The 23,411-nt window shown below is 34.6% G+C and overlaps 1 protein-coding gene and 1 pseudogene across 2 annotated transcripts in view; both read right to left on the bottom strand.

Annotated features, from left to right (window-relative positions):
* Positions 1 to 23,411, bottom strand: part of CSMD3 (CUB and Sushi multiple domains 3) — a 1,180,343-nt gene that overhangs the window by 695,153 nt on the left and 461,779 nt on the right. For both annotated transcript variants that reach the window (XM_004607658.2, XM_055125482.1), the window contains one exon: positions 18,206 to 18,293. In XM_004607658.2, coding sequence (XP_004607715.2) covers positions 18,206 to 18,293 — 88 coding nt within the window. The remainder of the gene's footprint in view (positions 1 to 18,205; positions 18,294 to 23,411) is intronic.
* Positions 7,789 to 9,385, bottom strand: LOC101541252 (non-POU domain-containing octamer-binding protein-like; annotated as a pseudogene).

The raw sequence follows: 23,411 nt of genomic DNA, 5'->3' as shown, positions 1-23,411 counted from the left end.
TGAAGCTAAAGGTATCTTCAAAGATGACACGGAACTAAGCAATCAAGTTAAAACGGAGAAAAACAAATGGGACTACATTAAACTAAGAAGTTTCTGCACCACAAAAGACACAGGTATCAGAATACTAAGGCAATTTACAAAGTGGGAAAGGATATTCACCCAATACACATCCAATAAAGGATTGATATCAAGGGTATACAAAGCACTAGTTGAACTCTACAAGAAGAAAACATCCAACCCCATCAGAAAATGGGCCAAAGAAATGAACAGAAACTTTTCCAAGAAAGAGATACAAATGGCCAAAAGGTACATGAAAAAATGTCGTGCATCACTAATCATCAGGGAGATACAGATCAAAACAACCACGAGATACCACCTCACACCACAGAGACTGGCACACATCCAAAAGAACAAAAGCAACCGCTGTTGGAGAGGATATGGAGAGAAAGGGACCCTTCTACACTGCTGGTGGGAATGCCGACTGGTCCAGCCCCTTTGGAAAACAATATGAATGATTCTCAAAAAATTAGAAATTGAGCTTCCATTTGATCCAGCAATACCACTTCTGGGAATATATCCACATAGAAGTAAAGTTTTACAGGTAAACTTAGCATATGTGTACATATACCAGATTATAATTAAGCATTCCAGAGACTTACATAATGTAATGCTACTTTAATAAAAGTATTCAAGCAGAAAACTAAAAATAAGAATAGCTGTTAATAAAAAAATAACAAATCAAAATGGACATTCATACCCATCTCAGAGGAAGGAACCATTTCAATGGTCCCTTGGAATGGTCCCATCTAACCTTGGAAGGGTCCAAGATGAGAGGAAATTAATCTTTTGGTGCACCCTATTGTAAACCATTCACTTTATCAAGAGTTATCATAGGATATTTTTATAATATTGAGAATATGTATGTGAATACAGCATCCTAATTGACAAGATATTTTTCTGCATATAATTCCACTTGACTTCCCATAGTACTTAGCGGTAGCATGTTTGTGAATAGTGTTTCAAAAGAAATAAACAAAGGACTAAAGAGATAATAGAGATGACAAAGCATACTGTCTTGCATGTGGCCAACACTGGTTTAACCCCTGGAACTACATACCATCTCCCAAACAGTACTAATTAGGGGTAGGGATGGAGGGGCAGGGCGGGGGTGAGGGGGTTGAAAAAGATATGCAAGAGCAACATACAAGTACTCTATGGGTCATATAGACAATGTATAAGGAATAAGGACAAAGGAACAATCTCATGAGTGGCCAACTGCTCAATGCTACCTATACTGATAGGGTCACTTAGCCTGAACAAAAAATGATAATGTCACATTTGATGTTTATACCTAAAATCCTAGAAGATAAATTATTGTATTAGTAAAAGGCATTTTTGGTATATTAAGTTGCTACTTAGTTATTAAGACCAGCAATGTTGCACCTTAAGTTTATGTATGTTAGGACATATTGAGGAAAATTCAGAGTAGATTTAATTGGATTACCACTAGGTGCATTTTATCTGCAATACTCCATGAATCAACTTGTATTTTCATCTATGTAAATCTACCAGAAAAAACATATTTCAAATAGTTCATCATTTTTATATTTTTGTTCTTCAATAAATTAATAATGTTGATCTTTTAAGTTAAGTATGTTAATATTCTAATTATTATAATTTAAAGTCTTAACATTCAAATTATTATTTAAATTTCTTATTGCACATAAAGATTTTTATGTGCTATGAGGAATTTTCTCTAATATGTATATCAAGAAAGTTACATTATCTTAATTAAAATGGTTTTGCAACTCACATCTCCCCTTGAAAGATAAGAAATATCTCCTAGAAAAATCTAATATTTCAACAACGGTAAGAAAAGGAAGTTAGGCAAGTCTCAGCATCAGTGTTCTGAAATTCAAAATAGGAAGTAGAAATAGAGAGTGATGAGATTTCCAGATCGATTCTGAAAATTTATAATTTTCTTCTAGATATAAAATTCAGGATAATGTTAAGAATTAACATTAAGGAAGTGTGAGTAGTAAATAAAATATGATCAAGAGTTGTTATATAAAATACAATAAATTTTATGATACATTGATGGTATTTCTATAAATCATAAATGTGCTATTGTTTCTCTTAAAAGCAAAATAATTTCAGACCATTATATCTGGGTTTGACATAAAGTGGATCCTTCAATTTTCTCATTACAGCTCTGATACTGAATATATATTATATATACATACATATATATATATATATATATATATATATATATATATATATATACTCCCAGAGAAGCCCAATCATATCTCTGCTCCATTTCTTTTTTTTTTTTTTTTTTGCTTTTTGGGTCATACCCAGCGGTGCTCAGGGGTTACTCCTGGCTTTGCACTCAGGAATTGCTCCTGGCAGTGCTTGGGGGACCATATGGGATGCCAGGGATCAAACCCGAGTCGGCCACGTGCAAGGCAAACGCCCTACCCACTGTGCTATCGCTTCGGCCCCTCTGCTCCATTTCTCCACAAACTCTGAGGTCAGTGAACCATAATGCAGAAAACTATAGGAATTCAAATAGTGACCACAATCTGATTCTCCGAATCTCCAACCAGTGGAGATTCTATGCAATGATTTTTGTGGAAGGAGAAAGGAGTGAACAAACTTCTATCTTAAAGCTACCACTTACAATGTAAAAGTGTTAGAGTGATAGAATCGCATTATTTTAGAATCTTGAAAGAATCTCAAATTACTCCCGGAATGCCAGACTTAATTCCAAGAATATGAACTAGTGAAGGATTAAACGTGGTTTTGCCACTGGAGTTGAACATCTGAAGCTAAGGAAATATAAAAGATGATAGTGTTTGTGCGAGTCTTAAAGGGATTACTGAAAACTTCCTGTCCACTGAGTGAAAAAAAATCAATCTAAATAAAAAAAGAACACTTGCCACCCTCTATCCTGGCCCCCCACACACCCCAATATCATCCAAGGGCACTAGAACCATTCCTGGATAACTCCAGGTGACAATATGACACAATTTGTAAACAATGGGCTAGGCAGAATGACAGAGACCTTTATAGCATCCCTGGAATAGAAATGGAGACTCTAACTCTTATTCATCCTCCCTCTACTTCACCAAGGGTTTAATCCAAGTGTCTACTACAGAATATGTAGGGGATTATTCTCTAAAAAGAAGTTGGAGGAAAAACTAGTTTTCTTTCTGTTATTAAGTCATAGAAGCAGTGCTTAGGCCTTGCGTCTGGTATGCCTGGGGACCATATGCATTCACCAGGGATTGACCCATGCCAGCCATACACAAGGCAGAATGTTGACCTGCTATACAAATGCTCTCACCCCCACAAACAATTTTTCATGTATGTAAGTTTAGTTGTAGAACCTGGAGACACGTGATAGTGGTGAAGTATAATTAAAAACACACTCAAGTTTTTGGACTCTGATAAAGGGTAGAAATATACCTCCTACCTACTGTTAGCAAATTTCAAAATAGAAGTGTGATGATTGAATCCAAACACAGAACAGCAGGTAAGAAGCTTGCTTGCGTGAGGCCGACCGTGGCGCAATCCTGGCAACCCCAGGACTGAAAACTGAATACAGAGCTGGAAGTAAACGCTGAGGAACTTTGGGTTTGTTCTTCTGCCTGCCCCCACCACCACCACCAATAGAATCCAGGATTCATTTTCATTGTTGACTATTCAGTCTTTAATTAACAGAATTGCAATTTGAAATTTCCTTGAGGGCATCAAGTAGCTAAGAATAACGTATGTGGCTGCAAATTTTTGAATGAAACAGACAGTACCACGGTTTATCCATAATTCCTGTCTTGAGGTTGTTTACAGCATAATCACTGTACTAGTATGTTTCTTCTGTGAAACACCATATCTTTGTGAAACTGAATTGTCAGAGTTACCATGATAAAAGCAAATAGCTCACGACTGCACTCTGGAACAGAAAACCAGGGGGTTGTAACCAATCTGATGCCAAGCTTTGAGAAGCTAGAGTACACAATTGTTGGGATATAATGTTCATAAGAAAATGGAAATGAATTAACAAAAAGGTTTGCTTTATTCCGTTTTTCCCCTCGGGCAAGGAAAGAAATTACTAAAATGCCAAAGGCTCTATGATCAAAAGCCATTAACAACTTGTATTAAATCATTATACACTGTATAGCAAACCTACTTATATCACATACCATCTCGTATAGAAGCGTTTTATCGAAGTGTGCCAAAGTCATTGGGAGCCTCCTCAATATTAAGGACTTCCTCTGGATTATCTAGACACACTGCCCATACCTCTGTGTCTGAATGTACATGTACAAGCTATTAGGAAATAGCTTCATGGTATGCAAAGAAATGCCACCTGTGCAGAGACTATCATTTAGAAGTACATTTGTGGAAAGGAAATTGAGTGACTGAAAATTTCTTTCTATAATCCATTACCAATACCAAAACAAGGTATAAAAATGAAAATGCTAGCATTTCAAAAGTTCTTATAAAGATTAAGGTGCAACCAAGTTAAAATATGGATGATTTCATATCATGTTAGCCTTTCCTTAGTATTATCTACAATACTGCTCTTGTCTCTCTCTTTTTCTGTCCTCTCTCTCTTTGAATATTATTTCTATTGTAGTTAATACAAGATGTCTACCCTATTAAAATTATGTTTTGCTGTACAAAATGACTGTACCTAACTCTACCTGTTGAGAATAATAGGTGCTGTTATCTCGTGATCACATGATACTCATCAGTGTTTTAGTAATGAAGTAACACATCCAAATTTTGGATTTATTATGCTTCTACTCTTAAGAAGAAACCAGCCGTAGCCCCACCTGATGGCATCTCTTTAAGTGTCTTGGGGCTGGAGCAATAGCAGAGCAGGTAGGGAGTTTGCCTTGCATGCAGCCAACCTGGGTTTGATTCCCAGCATCCCATATGGTCTCTGAGCACCGCCAGGAGTGATTCCTGAATGCAGAGTCAGGAGTAACCCCTGTGCATTGCCTGATGTGACCCAAAAAGAAAAAAAAATGAATAAAGGAAGGTGTCTTTTAAGACCTTTTTTGCAGAAGAAAATGCTATGTAAGATAAGGATCCCAGAAGATGAGCTTTTGCAGGCATTTGGTTTTAATTTTGAAGCACATCTAAAATTTTAATTTATTTTTGTGCTATAGAAATCGCTGCCAGCTTCTATATCTGTTTGGCAGCAATTCTCCCTCTAAAGGCCTGTTATGCTCCATAGGCATTTCAAATTAGAAACAAAGCCTTTAAGATTGCAAAACAAATCTGCTAAGACTCTCACCTTGGAAATTAAATGGAGACAAAATGGCAAAACAGAGCAACTTTCACTGGACACCTTATTTCTCTAAGGATTGTCTCTTCTGTATCCTTGGGGATTATTAAAATATATTGGCTACGTCCATCAAAAATGTTTCTGTTTCGGCAACAGCTCTCTGGAAGTACATTTAGCTTTAAGATGAGTTTCAAGTCCTGTCATGTGATTGGAGTAATTAATGGAAAAATAATAAATGTACGGTTTTACTCCTTTAGTTAAATTCATTTGTTAATTAACTTTACTGGGCATATAGAAATAAGAATGGCACTACTGCAGATCCCAAGGAACTTACCCTTCAAATGGGTTCTGAAAAGAAAATATGCTAGGTAAAATGATAAATGTACACAGATACTAGGTGAGTTAACAATTAATTTCAGCAGATGTGGGCAATTGCAATCAAAACTTTAGTAACAAAAATTTTAAAGTGCTGGTAAAATTATCCAGGAAAATGAGACAATATAACCAAGTGAAGAAACAAAGGAAATTCAGATATATCTGTGGCAACCTGTGGGCAATTTATCATCATAAACGTATGACTGAAGGATAAATCAGGAAAGAGAGGCTCCTTTGTGATGCTGCTGAATGCCAAAATTGAGTGGTTTGAGCCACCCACAGGAAATCTCTGATGACGTTTAGTTGGAGAGGATTCTACAGAAAAAGATTAAAAAAAAAACGATGTGATGAGAGTAGAGGCGTGAGTGCATGGAAAAAAACAATCTTCAGCTAATGAATCTGATGTTATGATCATCTAAGTAGGGAGAACTTTTTATTGCTCCTGCAAAGGGGTCGTTTGTGTATCTATAATATAAGCTTGTTCACAGGTCAGAAAATGCAGGGAAATGGGCTGTGGGTATACATGGATGAGTTCGTCCTGTGCTGTACCAGAGCTCGACCACGTGATCTCATGAGCCTCATGTGGTCCATGTGCCAGATGTTCCCCAGCTCTGGTGAACGTGTGCAATGAAGAGATAACCAATAATCGTGGCCCTAGAAACAGGGAAGCTGCTCTTCTGGAAATATTAGTTCCATCTCTCTAAACCTCTCATTCTTCTGCCATGCTAGGAGAATGAAAGGAAGGAATATCCAATTATTTCACTTAGATTATTTTCAAAATCTAGTGCAATTAAAATGACATATTGAGTTTCTATAATAATTATTTTAATACATTATTGTTAAACAACACATGTTTGTGTGCATAGATATGTTTAACAGTTTGAAAATAAAATTGTAGGCATTTTTAAATTATGAATACTATTTTCACTTTTCATAATAAATATTTACAATATCAATTATTGTGCAGATGATTTATTTTATAAATAAAAATACACAGGTATTTTTATTTTATTTTATTTATTTTATTTTATTTATTTTATAAATAAAAATACACTGGGCCTATCAAGAAAAGCTGTGACAAACAACATCATAGACAAAATTGGTGATCCATGGGTTTTTCCTTACCCAAGAAAATAATGAAGGCAAGTTAACACAAGATTTTTTAAAGATATACTAAAATGAAAATCTCTGAGAGAAAAGGATTTTAAACTACCCTCCCTCCTTTTAATACACACACACAGAAATGCATTTTGTTTCTTTATTTTATTTAAGGCTTAAAATGTGGTTTAATTAGGTGATGCTGCTTTACTGCTTCATATCTCAGAAAAACTCCAAAGATTATCAGGGACAAATTAAACATTGCACACTAATAAAAAATGAACATCATAGCTACCTAAGACAGGCAAGCCAAAGAGCAACTGTCTGACCTTTAGCCTACAGCAACCCTATTTCCGAGATTGTACTGGGCCTATCAAGAAAAGCTGTGACAAACAACATCATAGACAAAATTGGTGATCCATGGGTTTTTCCTTACCCAAGAAAATAATGAAGGCAAGTTAACACAAGATTTTTTAAAGATATACTAAAATGAAAATCTCTGAGAGAAAAATGTCTTCCTTAATACACGAAAGGGTAATATATGGGATATAACAGAACCAGTACATATGTTGTCTGTGACCTCAATGGACAATTTCCACCTGGGAGTGAATGGAACAATGGGGCTAAGGTCATGGGGGATGTTTGGTTTTAGTGGTATACATGGCAGTGTCTTTGGGGTTGCAGGGTATGAATAAGCAAGTAGAACAAGATAGACAAATGGAATGATTGTGAGTAATGGGGCTCTAACTGGATCCATTGTGTCATGGTTCCCTTAGGCTCTACAAACACATGAGACTTCAGGAATGCACCACACAGAAACAATACACCGCACAGCATTGATTTGTAATGATCTCCCCTCCCTTGCCTCCGCCTCCAGCACACTCCCTAGATAGAATACCACAGGCAGGGAAGACCTAACTATTGGGAGGAATCCCTAACACTTTTTAAGGGTAGAATTCTGTCCAAAAAGAGTCCTTTTCTTTAAGTTCTTTAGGAAACCAGACAACATGATTTTATTAGTATTGGCGACGCTTGTTTGGAGCAAATACAGCTCAAGGAGCTGCATGGTTGAAAGCAAAAGAGGTTCCACCAATTGCCCCAATTTCTTCTATTGTAGCAGCCTGGCCAAGGTGCTTAGTCGCTGGTGGGGCCAATCCCAAGGCTCCATCTACATAATAGTGGTGGGTCCTGGAGGACCCAGGAGCCTGGCTACCAGCAGGTACAGGAGCAGGAGGCATGGCACCTCAGTTGTTTATGCCCATAGCACCACCCATAGCCATCTGACCCATCCGCAGCTCCTTTTCTCTCGCATCAGGGAAGGTTCCCTTGACTCCTTCCTGCCGTCGCTGCATATTTTCTTCCTGTTGTCTCTCCATCTCTTCCGCGAAGCCCTTACCCTCCCCCTTATGCCTGCGCTCCAGTTGCTCTCGTTTTTGCACTTCTTTTTTTTTTTTTTTTCTTTTCAGGTCACACCCAGCGATGCACAGGGTTTACTCCTGGCTCTGCACTCAGGAATTACTCCTGGCGGTGCTCAGGGGACCATATGGGATGCTGGGAATAGAACTCCGGTCAGCCGTGTGCAAGGCAAACGCCCTACCCGCTGTGCTATCGCTCCAGCCCCTCTTTTTGCACTGCTTGATTAAGGAGCTCTTCCACTCTTTGAAGTTCTTATTGGCGCCTCATCAAATTCTGCCTCAAGAGCATGACCTGATGCTCATGACTAGCAGCCTCCGTCCCCGTTTCCAGCTTCTCAAGAGCTTCCTTGATATTACGGTCCACCTGGTCTTGCTGCTGTTTCTCCATCTCAGTGAGCACCTTCCAGCGCAGGCATACTCATACTCAGATGAGCCAGGCTGGGCAAATTTGGGTGGTTCTCTTCCCTTGCAAAATTGCTGGTTCTTAATAACCAGTTTTTCCGGTAAGCCCTCTTCATCATCTAATTGGTCCATGGGCTCCATAGTCACGGACCTTGGAAATGTGGTTAGCAGGAAAGAGCCTTTACTACATCTGTCCAGAGCTTTCCGAGCGGCTGGTTTTGCTGAGAATTCAACAATGCCTTTTCCAGAGGGTCTTTCTCAGTCATCCACAATGTCTGTGGCTCTCTCTACCTGGCCAAACAGAAAAGGCTCGCTCCAGCAGTTCATTGGACACATATTTAGGGAGGTTTTGAACTGTGAGGAATGCACTATGACAAGCAGAGTGCACACAAAGCTGCTTGCCACAGAGGGGCATGTTGTCCAGCTCCACTTTGGCAATCTTGGCTAGAGTTTGTGTTTCCCAGCAAAGGAAGCCAAAATCCTTATCCATAAGAATGAAGATTCCACCAGCTTTCCTGTATTTCTCAAATAGTTTCCTCATTTCCTTCTCAGAGATATCAGGAGGAAGATTGCCCACAAAGAGCCAGCTATGCTGGGTAAAGGTCTCTCCTGGTTTTCTAAAATTCCCCAGGTCAATAGTCAAGACTTCATTTTGGCTGCTGGCTTGTTGCCCATTTGCAGGTATCGGTGCCGGTCCCTGTTACTGCTGCTGGAGGTTCTGTTGGTGATGATGCTGATGATATTTCCTTGGAGCATGGTTTTGCTTCTCCAAGCTAAAGGTTTTATTGCTCTGCATTCTTGCAAACCCTCCACCTACTGGTCTCTCCCTGGAGAAACTGTGATGCAACACAGCCTCTACCGCCCCTGTGCATTTTCTAAGATCTGGCATGATGGAGTATGTTGCAATTGAGGCACCTTCCCACTTTTAATACATTAAAGTCCAAGCGTTACAATCTATTCTAGGACTCTGAGTAGTACATATTTATGTATCAACCAGGAAGGATTAATACTGAGTAGTTTCTTTGTCCTAAAGGTGCCTGGAGAACTGCTTATTCAAACACCCCAATTGCAGTTTGCAGTAGCCACCTCTGACTGCTGATATTTTCACTGGGTTTGTAGTTTTGTCTTTTTCAGAATTCAACATAATTATAATCATATACTTTATAGACACTGTTACATAGAAATACACAATATTCTGAGCATAAATTTTGAACTCCTTTGGATAGAATACAAAAAAATAAGATTTCTGGATAACACGATCAGCTTAGGTTTTTGTACTAGTGTATCATTTGTCTGCACTAGTTTCGTGGCTACAGCTTCCAGAGCTCAAGGGCTACTGATGCATCTGTGTTCAGTACTCTTGGTGGTACACAGGGCACCAGGATGTGTAGGGACAGGGACCAGCCTGCTGGCCCTGGTCTAATCTGTCCTTAGACTTATCTCTCTTTGAGTTATGCTTGGTTTGTTTTCCAAGAAGCTGTCAGGATGTCTTCCAAAGTAACAGTTACAGTTTTGCATTCTAACCAGTAATCAGTGAGAGTTCCTGCTGTATTACTTGCTCACCAACATTAGATATTTTGAGGTTGGATTCTGTTGCCTCTATTAGGAGCTGAGATGTGGTATTCATGTGTAAATGATGATGCCTTTTGTTTTGGGGGCTTTTTTTTTTTCCATTCCACTTGACTACTTGCCACCTTGATTGTTGTCTTTGGTATCTGTTCAGATCGAGTCTAGTATGAAACAAAATGCTCATTTTCTTATGTTAATACATGAGTGATGATGGCCAGAGACATACTACAGCAGGCAAGTCACTTATTGTTTATGGGCCACATGTGGGTTTGATGTCTTGCACTACATATAGTCACATGGGCACTGCCAAGAGTGACACCAGAGCATAAAACTAGGAGTAACCCCTGAGCACTATGTTCCCAAATCAATTAAGAAATAAAATTAATCTGATAATTTATTCAGTGAAATAACTTTCCTAGTTTTTCCAGTGGCACTTGTGTAGGCATTCTTTCCATTTTTCTATTTTCTTGCTTTGATGTATTTGTTTATATTTTTATAAATATCACATATTTTTTGAAATGTAACTTCATAAGTTTTTAGAAAACACATCATCACTCTCTGACTTTGCTCTTCATTAAAGAAGCAGATTATTTGAGGATGTTCCCATCCATGTGAACTATTATTTAGAGATTAATAGTTCTGAACTATCATTTAGAATTATTTTGAGATGTACACACAATAACTTTTTAATATTTCTGTTTTGATAGCATTGGCCCTCTAAATTCTGAATATTTTATATCTTAAATATAATGTTTTCCTAACAAAGAACATGGGTCATCACTACATAATTCAGACTGTTGATTTCTGTAAATATAATTGTATATTTCTCAGACAGACATAGTCTTAAACCTAACTGAGTAACTAGTTGACAATTTTCTGGGCATACTCCAGTCACACAGCATGGTAAGGAAATTAACCTGAACAACAGATGTATTATTAGTAGTTGTCTGGTATAAACAATTCAACAGAGCAGTTCTCAAGTGACTGTGAACCTACACCTTTCCCATTGACACCACAAAACTCAAAGAACAGTGGGGAAAACTAAGGAACTCAGCTGCAGTTGTAGTTTGGGACAGAAACTCAGACAAGGATCCAATCTCATCCAAAGTATACTACGCCCATACTTTGCAGGTGTTTTATAGATGTCATACTGCACTTAAAGACAAAACCCAAGTTGAGTTCAATGTGCTGGAATTACTCTTACATCTGCCACAGGCTATCATTAGATCAATAATGATGATGTGTGAAACTTAATATACTGCCTCGGCAATACCTTTTTAAATATATGAATACTAAGAAAACCATGACCTAACAACCAATAGTCACTTCACCTTTCATTCCAAATATATGATTAATTTTATATCTATGAATGTCTAGAGGAAAAAAATTAATTCATGCAAACAGTAAACAGGCACAAAGTTTGGACATTCCAGAGCATCATTTGCACATGCAAGTGTGCTACTCGCTCCCCAGCCCCACAGAGCCCCTGAGCATGTCTGGGTATGGACCATGTGGGGTGCAGAACCATCAGGAATGCCACTCCCTCAATGATCTGTGGACAATTTCTCTGCAAATGTGATACATTCATTTGTTTTCTAACTTTTCTATTATTTTTTTCATTTTTTCCTATTGCGGTGGTTTTTCTATTTTATTTTACTGTATTTATTCCTATAAGACATGTATCATTTTTCTCATATCTATAGAAATGATATATTTTACTGTTCTTGGGAAAATAATCATTTATGAAAAAGTGACAGTGAATAAAAGAGATGTTTCCTGTTGTCTGTTTTTGCTAATGCCTCTAGGCTGAGAAGAAATGAGGGTCTATGTGCACACATACTAAAAGGGAATTTCAAGGCATGTCCACATAATTTTTTATAAATGGGTTATAGTTATATATGAGTAGGTCATGCATGGTATGCACATATACATAGGAATCCAGTGTTATTAATATAGAACAATGCCAGAAAGGTTATTTCAGATGTAGAATACAAACTAGTGGAAAATTCTTAGAGGTTTTCTTTGAACAGAACTGAGATATTTCAGAGTTTATGAAACTCACTATTGCAGCCCAACATGGCGGAAGGATCAGGAATACAATGCAGTAATTACAAATGTGAAATACTAAGGAGCCCTCTTACCGTTCCCGGGTGCCTGCCATATTGCAGAGCCCTGTGCTCGGTACTTCCTAGAACTTATATGGGTAAAGTCTTATGTGGGAAAAGGCAACCAGAAAACCTTGTCATAAATGTCTCTATTTGGAAGAAGAAACTGATACTACCACACCCAGTCTAGTTTTGTACATGGCAGCGTGGATTCACTATACAGCTGCAGTAAAGAGGCAAATTTTCTTTTGAGATAATAAGGAAACATAAAAAGGTTGTTAATTCCAGTCCTAACTTCAAGTCTATCACTTCTTAATGAGTTGATATACCATTTGACAGTAATTTTAATTTTTATTGCTACAGCATCTTCCTTTGCTCAGTCTATCACTCCTGATAGCCTTTCAGAGAAGACTGCAATTTTCATATTTTAGAGGACAAAAAGTTATTTTATATCCCTCTAGGACAGAGGACTCAGAAATAGATTGGCTATACTCTCTGAAGAACTGATGTGTCAATAGCTTAAACCAAATGTGAAAGACAACCCAATCCACTCTCCTTGCAAAGATTCCCCCCAACCTATATGTCTAACTGAAGATGTGCTTGGTCTTCGATCCATGTTTCTAATTGTTATGCTTAGAAGAATTATTAGCTATATTTCAAATACACTTAAACGTATCATACCTTTGCACAATCTTTTGAACTTTGTATCCGGAAAGCTTAACATTACTAAAGGTTACATCTGTACATCATACTTTCTTTGTCATTCTAGCTAAGTTATTTCCAACTATTCTTTCAAAGTTTGTCTGCAACCCAATTCTCTTTCTGTCTCTCTGTCTCTGACTCTGTATCTGTCTCTCTCTCTCCTCTCTTCTCTCTGGATAGACATATATCTTAAAGGAATGTGTATATATATGTATATATACATATTACATAAGTATATATATGCCCTGTATGTATACATCAATATATTTTAACCTTGATACCTTCCATTATTTATAAAATATCTCAATTATTTATTGAATAATTTTTATAAAGGACATAATAAAAGGGAAGGTTTTTTAAAAAATCTTTCTCCCATAAATTGCACCCCAAAAGACAAATCCAAAAATTAAAAATGTTCCATTACTTTATTTAAAATCTTTTCTCTCATCAACATTGTCCCATTTTGCCACTTAATAAATAAGTTGAAGTTTCCTGTGTCTCTAAAAAAAGAATCACTCTTAAATTTCAAATTATTATAAAACTCTTATAATTATTCTTCTGACTTATTTAATTTGTTGCCCCAAGATTTCTTGCTTTTTGTAATGTCTCTATTTGCTCTTCACCCTGTTTCTAATTAGTTTAACCTCTCTTTCCTCAATAATACTATATTTCGTGGTATTTAATTTAAAAAGTACTCTTTGGGTGAGAAAGAAGGTACAAGGTTAAATGTGCTTGCTTTTTTACAGGGTTATTGAACCCAGACACTGTTTATAGTCAGTCACCTGACCACCACCAGAAACAATCTCTGAGCACAGAACCAGCAGTAATCACTGAGCACTACTGAGTGTGGTCTAAAAACTAATGAAAGAGAGAAAAGAAAATTCAAAATATCCTGTAGTTTCTGCCATTCTTAAATTTTCACTTTTACCTACCACTTCGTGATCCTATTAAAGACCTGTCATTCTCTGTCTTCTCCTTCTTCCTTGTATGTCTTTCTACACCCCTTTCCACTCAAGATTAACGGTTCTAGCAACTGATCAGATTATAAAATAGGAAGCAAGTTTTGGCACCGTATCATCGATTCTCATGTCTTTTTACATTGGTAAAGAGATGGCATCTCATGTTTGTTTCATGTTCATATAATGTTGATATGCTATGATTTTCACATGCCTGTGAACTTCAACCATGTCAACTTTTATCATTACAGGCACACTTTGAGATTGCTCAGTCCTCTGAAGGTTATATCTCAAAATACTACTCTTCTATTTATCCCCAAAATCTTTATACAGAATTTGTCATTTTCTCTAATTATCATGATGTTCCAGCCCAGAGAATGATTGGTCATCTTATATATTTTGTATTTTACTACTTTTGATAAGTATATTTTATCCTCAAAATTATCATTAATCTATCTAGTTCATTGCCATTACAACAATCCAACACCTCAATCTTTTTTTTTTTCATTTTTGGACACAACCAGCGATGCTCAGGGGTTACTCCTGGCTCTGCATTCAGGGATTACTCCTAGCAGTGATCAGGGGACCATATGGGATGCTGGGAATCAAACCCTGGTCAGCCGCGTGCAAGGCAAATGCCCTACCTGCTGTACTATTTTTCTATCCCCCGACACCTCCATCTTTTTAGACTATAGCAGTCATCTTCCAATTAAGACTTACTTTTTTCAGTCCATCCATGTGATACATAGATCATTTTCTTCTGAAAAATATAACTTGGATCAGGTCACTTTTTATCATATTTGCAGCTTACGATAAGAGGCAGTGACCATCGTGAGTGAAGTAGGTCACTGTGCTTCTTGTAACCCAGTAAGCTTATTCAGGCTACAGGGAACAACTGGCTACTGACGCCAGCCATGTTGCCTTGAAGTTAAACTAATTTTTGCTGCCTAATTCAGCAAGGGAAGACAAAAAAAATCTTTTTTATGGTTGTGTGTGTGTGAGTGTGAATCAGACATTTTAATGTCAATACCCATTAAAAAAACAACAAAACTATGTGCTTAAAGCAAAAACTTATCTTCAGTTAAGATGAGCTAAATGGCTGCCAGTTTGCAGCTTCTTCGGAAGCAATTTGACTTTTTCTTATAGCTCCTCAGATTCAAGCTATATTTTCTCCTATTCAAATTCTTTAATATTCACTGATATTTATGTGCTTAATATAATTCATCAAGTCACTTCTCAGTGCAAGTATCTTCAGTGCACATAAGCTAGATTCATAAAATTCTCCTGATAACATGCAGAATAGGAGTTTCTGAAATTGGGTTCATTTCCATCCAGACAATTCTATTCTCTCTCACATATACACTAGTCTTAATTTGTGAGTTCTCAGTACTTCAAAAAATGTAATAACATTAAATGTATGTGTGCATTTCATTATTTTGTGCTATTTAAATTTAAACATGTGATATATCTGGTTTTGTTTATTCCTAGAATATAGTGAGGTCATATATACGCGTGCTACTTTTACACACATACACACATATAATGGATAAATGCATGAAAGTTTTTAACTGGATTTCTCCTCACCCACCGCTTTCTACTACTTATCCTGCAAGATTTGTGTTAATATTAACCCTCTGTATCCAAAAATAACATAGCTCTCAGCTACCCAAAACAACATAACACATCTGTGAGTTTCATAGCATTTTATCTATTCTAAATAATATCACAGGCTTGAGGTTAACTTTGCTCATGGTCTAGAAACCGGATTACAATATGATCTAAGGGACTGTGATCTAGAATTCCTAAAAGAAGTTTAACTGACTATAACACAATTGCTTTGGAGTTCAATATAATAAATCCTATCATTTGTGTAAATGGTGTAATTAAGTAATAAATGATATAACAATTGAGTTATATCATTTTATGTAGCAACTATTAAATGAATATATATGTCCTTGTGTACTATCATTAAAAATTTGCATTATCCTTTGTATCTTTGCTTCAACATTTACAAGCATCCTTATATCCTCAGTTACAAATCTGAGAAAACAATCTCTAGAAAATATAACTACTGACAATGATAAAAAAGACTGCAATGAAGCGTGATTAAAATGTCAGATTGTCGGGGGCTGGAGTGATAGCACAGCGGGTAGGGTGTTTGCCTTGCACGCGGCCGACCCGGGTTCGAATCCCAGCATCCCATATGGTCCCCCGAGCACCGCCAGGAGTAATTCCTGAGTGCATGAGCCAGGAGTGACCCCTGTGCATCGCTGGGTCTGACCCAAAAAAGCAAAAAAAAAAAAAAAATGTCAGATTGTCAGTAAAACTAAGTCATAGACTTGATGAAAAGGATAATGGTTACCACTGAAAAAGTCATGGAGAGAGAAACATGTCGAGGAACATTTTTGGTGATGGAACTACACCAGAATTTAGTTTTGAAGTAAGTACTATAAATAAAAGTGTTAAGCTATCCCACGTAATATTTCAAAAAGTATATAAATCAATGATAAATCAACAAAATATTTAGAAATCAAAATTGAGAATATTTTTAAACGCAACAATTTTTTAGCAATACTTTGTAAGAATGTAAATATATATAAAAAAACAACACTGTTGCCTTATCAAAGCTATCTGTGTTGACCAGGAAGACAATACAGGAAGACAATACAGGAAGACAAGGGGCTTGCCTTGTATGCAGCTCAACGAAGTTCAATCCCTGAAACTATATTGTCGCTTGCACACAGATCCAGGTGTAAGCTCTGAATACTGATGGGTGTACTCCCAGCCCACCAAAAACAAAACTGATTTGTATATGCAACAAACTATATTAAACATAATGATCTCTGGCTCCATAAATAACAATGACTAAATATTTGAACAATATATTCCCGGAGTAAGTTTTTAGAGTAGGAAATGTTGAACTTAAATTCTAGCTCTATAATTGTTGGATAGATGGGATTTCCCTCTTCTCATTTGTACAGTGGGGATAAAATAATGTATAACACCGGATTTTTTATAAGTTTGTTAAGGTCATATTTTTACTAGCTCTCATCCCTTTGAATTTCTCTCAAGTGCATTTATTACCAATTGCTATTTGTACTAATTCTTAGCTTGACTAGCTACAATCCATAATACTTAGAAAATTACAATTGCATTCAGGTTGAATAATTACTGAAGGCACAGCCAAATATTACTTTTAGTCATCTTGAAAGCTACAAATAAGTTATATCACAATTCTTCATTCTAAGAACTATTGTTTTTCTTCTTAGGATTATTCTTCAAAGTACCAATTTGTTCTCTATACAGACAATATAAGTATTTAAAATGATGTTTGAAATATGTGTAAGTATAAGCAGTACTAATTTTGATATGATTTAATTCATCAGAAATAAACATGATAATTCTGGAAGCTATGTCTCTACATAGCTCAGTGGGTTGAGTGCATTTTTTTATATGCAGTTGGGGATAGAAAACAGATGTTCTACCCCAACTCTATGATCTTGGGTACTACCAGGAGAGTCCCTAAGGCACAGAGTAAGGAGAAAATCCTCTGAGCACTGTTGAGTATGACCAATAACAAAGATACAGCATTTGGCGACATTAAATAGGTCTATACATCACCTTCACCACCTGGAAATTTATAGGATTATTTGTACATTTTATTCAGAAAGATGCGATAATAAGCAGCATTTAATAGGTGAAACTGAAAGTATTTAAAAACTATTTGATGAATATATAAATTAATGATTGCATTATACTGCACATTGCCTGATCTGTCTATAATCATAATTTAAAAATAATAAATTACTGATTATAAGATTATCATTATGTTTGTTATGTTTACCTGTAACATGTTTCTTATACATATTGCTTAAAAAACATTCGGTCAAAGGTTTTACAGACATTACTTGAGATTCATCTTTATGTTTAAACTTCTTTTACGCAATACAGAAGGAAATATTTAGACAGGCAAGACTAAATAGGTTATTCAAGATCAGACGACTAACAAAAGGCAGAAATTTAATTTAAGCTCATATCATTAAAATCTAAGTCTCATTGTATTTCATTTGCATATGAAAATAAATCACTTAAACAAAAATCAAGTCTTTATAAAGTCCATGCTTTTTAGTAACTTTAAATTAGTGAAATATTATTAACAATAAAACACATAAATGGTATATAGCTGCCACTCTTTTAGTCTTCAGTGTCATGTTGTCAACTATTGAAAAAAATAAATGATAAGTTTACACACTAAATATTAAAATAAAAAATTCAAAATATTACCTAAAATCTGATCCAACTCTCTTTCCATTTTCTGGTTCTCCTGGATCTGGGCATAAATTGGAAGCTGTTTTTATACCTCCCTCATTTACTGTATCAATAGAAAAATAAAAGAAACAAAACATGTATAATTAGAATATCAAGGATACTCATTTAAATTTTGACATAAAAACATACCACTTTTTGTAAGTTTTTCTTAAACACAGAAAGTTAAAACTGAGCAGTAGTGGAGAGAAAACAGTATCACTTGCTTATGAATGTACAAGACAATAAATCTGTATTACATATAATTTGAATTTAAAACATTAAGCACTAACACTATTTTTACTTACAATCCAATTGTGAAGCATCTGGAAATGCATTCTCAGGACATCAATGCCATCATTTTGATTGATTATTGGCAGTAAAAGACTCACCACAAGTTATGGAAATGTCATATTTATCTGTTATTTTTAAGCTTACAATAAAAAATAGAATTAAACTTGGTTGAAAAAATGTAAGTTTATTTGAAGTATTTTGCAGATAATAAAGCAAAGGTCTCACAATGTTAAACCAGAAGTAAATTATCAAGTTTACCACTAAATTCTTATGTATTGACTTCTTTTTATTTTATATCAATTTCTAGATGGTCTTACTTCAGCAGGATCTGCATTTTCAGCAGTTTCCTCAGAACACTCAGTCAATGAAAGAAATTCAATATTTTCAATGGATGTGATCACAAGTATACTAGTTCCCAAGATAAAAATTTTAATGGAAGGTTATTAAAACATACAATTCTAAAATATCTGAATATTATTTAATAAAATTTAGTTGTACTGAAATATAATGTAACTTCTATTGCCTTAGCCATTCATCAGCTTATGTATTCTTTTTAAGAAAAATTACAGTATTTGCATAGATAATATTCAGAGATGAAAACATCTTATTGAAACTAAGTCACTGAGAATGGCAAAATCGTTGAAAAATAAAGATGTCAATTTTTATCAAATAGTGCCATGAAATTACTTTATGTTGAACCATATAATTTAGACCAGGTAATGGTAATATTCCAAATGATATAATAAGATCAAATATGCTTATTTATTTATATGGTTTTTCTTAATAATCCTCCAGGAGATTATGATGTCAAAAAGAAATTAATCCCTGCATCACTTAGATAAGGTAGGTTAACAAATTTAAAATGATTTATAATTATAAGATAATAACCCAATAGTCGTGGCTGGGAACAATAGTGATATTCTCAATTAGATATGAAACTTTAAATTTGTAAATTTGATTCTTTAAAATTGTAGTTTTCTAAAGAGTGGTAGCAAAAATTTACTGACAACATCATGACTTATCAACCATCTCTGTGAAACGTGTGATATTTTGCCTGCTCTCCTATTTTATTTCTTGTTACCCTCTTTGCTTTTCTAATTGCTTTGTTTTGTTTGACACACTCTTAATTTGACTGATTCCATATATAGTGAACAGCTGCAAAGGTTCACAATTCTTTATGTTTTATATTTCTTTCATAAACCTATTTTTAATGATTTAATAACTGTGGTTTTGATATAGTTATCCATTTTCTGTATTGCTCTTTCAGTGATCTACTGGATAGTTCCACCAAAATCCCTACTGTCATCTCAGGAGCATCCTCTAATCCAACTTATTCACTGACATTTTTTGATACAATTGTTTTTACCTTAATTCATCTTGAGTATTAGAAAAGACTGAAAATTCCTTAAAGTTATTACTCCTCACTTTTATTATTGGGCATAACATTTCTAGTATATCAAATATATTTTCCACTAGTCATTGAGCAGCACCCCGAACTCCAACCCATCTGATTTATCAATTTCCTGTTATTTTACTGGTTAGTCATACTCATTCCACGCTGTATACTTCATCACTATCATAGTTTCCCCCTTTAAATGTCAAAATCCTATCTTGTATTGTTACCTCTGTAAAAATCAAAATCCTACCTGGAATTTTAAAATTACATTTCCAATTTTTATTAAATAAAATATCTTATTTTTACCAAATGGATTTAACCTGCATTTTCATATGATATGGATATGTTATTAACATTTAAGTAATTTCACCATATTTCAACTGAATAAAATTATTTTTAATATATCCAAATGGTTCTAGAGGGTTAGTTACATCCCAGTGAATACATATTGTCTGCTAGAAAGTATACTTTGCATTTGTTTGCATAAAGTAATTTTTGCCTGAAGAATGCTCCTTTAAATCTGTTTTAATCTTTAAATTTAATAACCTGATGAATTATTTAGATTATAACAGAGAAGTCAAATTGATGCCATAAATTAAAATCAAAGTAGTTTTGATTGCAGAAGTAGTAATTATTCTTTCAATGATTTAAAAGCATTGTCGAATATAAGACTTTATTTTTAAAGCAAAAAACTTTACTTTTTAATCATAAGTTAGAGATAAGGAAAGGGAGTGACATGAATTAGGATAATGCAGTTTAGCATACTGCGATATATAATAGATCATAGGTTAATACCGAAAGTTCTGAGGGCTGGAGGAATAGTAGAGTGATACTGTGCTTGCCTTACACACAACTAACTCAGACTTTATCGCCTGCATACAATATGGTCTCCCAAGTTCACTGGAAGTAATCCCTAAGCACAGAGCCAAAAGTAAGATCTGAGCATCTCTGGTGTGGCCCACAAACAAATAGAAAGATTATATATGTATACATATATAACGTATGTATATATGTATGACAGTGTGTATGCACACCAACTTGTATGTAAAGGTCCATAAATTATTAGAATATTTCCTATTTTACCTAAAAAATACACCCAGTACATATAAATATAAACAATAGCTAATAAGGTTACAGAGTATTAACTATATATCAGCAACTACTGTTCCATGACTTTTGCTCTTTATTTATTTTGAAGTTTAACTTGCCGCATAATAAGAGCATGAGTGATTATTAAATGTTTAATTATATGTACCTGGTGCTCTTGAAAAGATCACTGTGGAAAAATCCTTTTTATTTTGCTCTGATCTAGAATATTAATCATTATTATTAATGCTAAATTAATAAATTTCCTCCAAATAATAGAATAAAGAGGAGTGAAAAATGTATGGTATTTCACAAATTGAGCAGATTTTATTTCTTACAACATCGGTATGTTTGCATCTTATAGTTACAAAATGGATTAGGAATAAAAATGTACAGTTTAGTTGTACATTATAGGATTAAAACACCAAACTAATATCCAAGATATAATATTGCCATAGGCAATTTTTTTCTTGAAGATAATAATTTTATATAGCATGAGATCTACAAAAACAGAAAATTTTTGCTAAAATCATCTCCAGTTTACCTTATACATTGGCAACAATGCCATATTTTTTAGTTTCTTAAATAGATTTATTATTTTAATTCCATCTTAGAAAATACAATACATTTAGATATTATTGGAATTAATATTATGTTAACCCTCTTATGTTCCACAAAGGAAGCCACATAATTTATTTAGCTTTCCAAGAAAATGCTAAAATAGCTGAGACAATTCCATTCTTTCTTTTATTATTTTTGTTTATTATGCAAATGCCAAGAAAAAGTAGCTCAAATACAATGTGGAATGAATAAATAATATGAATGAATGACAATATGGATTTGAAAAAGGTAGAATTCAAAAAACTAACACATGGGTTGCTTATAATTTATTTAAAATTGCACCAGCATATTTTAGAAAATTCGGCAAGAGTACTTATTTATTTAAGGTCAAGATGTCAAATGAAATATAGTTTCATTTCTTGTAAACATATTTTTTAATAAAAAGTACAATAAGGGGTGGATAGGGCACATATATGACTAGAATTCAGGTATTTAAGTAGGGAAAATAATTTGAATTAGTCATGTAAAAGCAAAACTTCACTATGAACACCACTGCAACTTCATAAATGTCTTCCTAATTTATTTTTTCCTTAAACTTTAAAAGTGCTATTGTGGGAAAACATGACTTGGTAATGTATATAATTATGTCATCCTAGCTTTTGATTATCATAGCTATAGTAATAGAACATTTTTTTGAAGAACACATCATTTCTTCTTTTTCATTTGAAAGGTGAATGGCAGATAAAAACTATGCCCTTATAAATGTATCTTCCCCATTTTAATAAAAAGGTTATAAGTGAAATATAGCTTTATTTAAAAATCACCTGATAGCGCAGTTTAGTCATTACATATTTGAGAAAATTATAGTACACTAAATTTAAGAAATTTAAATTTTTGATTTCATAATTTTATTGATATGGATAAATTCTAGTCATACATAAAATATTTAAGTATGAGAATATTTTACAATTGAAATAGTTAAATATCCAACTTTTTTCAGTTAACAATTTCATTCAAAAATTAACTCTTCTTTTGATAATTTTAAAGATTTTTTTTAATGGGCACAATTATCAGAGCTGAGAGACTATCTGGCTCTGTACTTAGGCGTGACCCCTGGTAATTCTTGGCAGACCATATGTACTGCCTTGGATTGCATCAAGATCAGCCACATGCCAGGTAGGTGCTTAACGTCCTATGCTATATCTTTGGCCCAAATGCGCGTATTTTCAAAAAGACAAAAAGAAATTCAATCAGACTTTTCTCCCAGGATACACTAGTGCATCAAATTCCTTTTTTTGTTCATCGTCATTAAACCACATCTTAGAAGAATGAAATCGATTATCTTCCATAAGGCAGCTAGCAACATGAATAAAGATCAGTTAAATACATCTGAGTCTCTTGATAAATAATTGCACAGCTAAAAACTTTGATTTTAAAACTTAGAAATAAATCGTGTTATGCTTTTCAAACATGTAACCTGATCCAATTTAATGATTTCTTATATACCGATAGCTGCAAATTTTGACTATGTATTTTCAAATAAGATAAACTGTGAAAATCATATTATAAAGTTATGGTGATTTAAAATATTTAATAATACATATGCCAATATATGTTTGGGTAATGTTTTTCTTATATAAATATAACAAATTGTTTACATATAAGAAAATATTATAAACTTATTTTATCAGGTTATTTGGAATTCTGCTGAGAAAGTTAAGTTGCATTTGTATTAAAAATAAGAATTCAGGGGCTGGAGCAAACAGTACAGCAGGTAGGGCACTTTCCTTGCCTGCAGCAAGACTCAATCCTGATTATATAGTTTCATATAGTTCCCCGAGCACTGCC

This window comes from Sorex araneus, chromosome 2 (assembly GCF_027595985.1).
Source record: "Sorex araneus isolate mSorAra2 chromosome 2, mSorAra2.pri, whole genome shotgun sequence".
NCBI classification, from domain to species: domain Eukaryota; kingdom Metazoa; phylum Chordata; class Mammalia; order Eulipotyphla; family Soricidae; genus Sorex; species Sorex araneus.
Note: the sequence above shows the minus strand (reverse complement) of the source record. Positions and strands in the feature narration are given on the sequence as shown.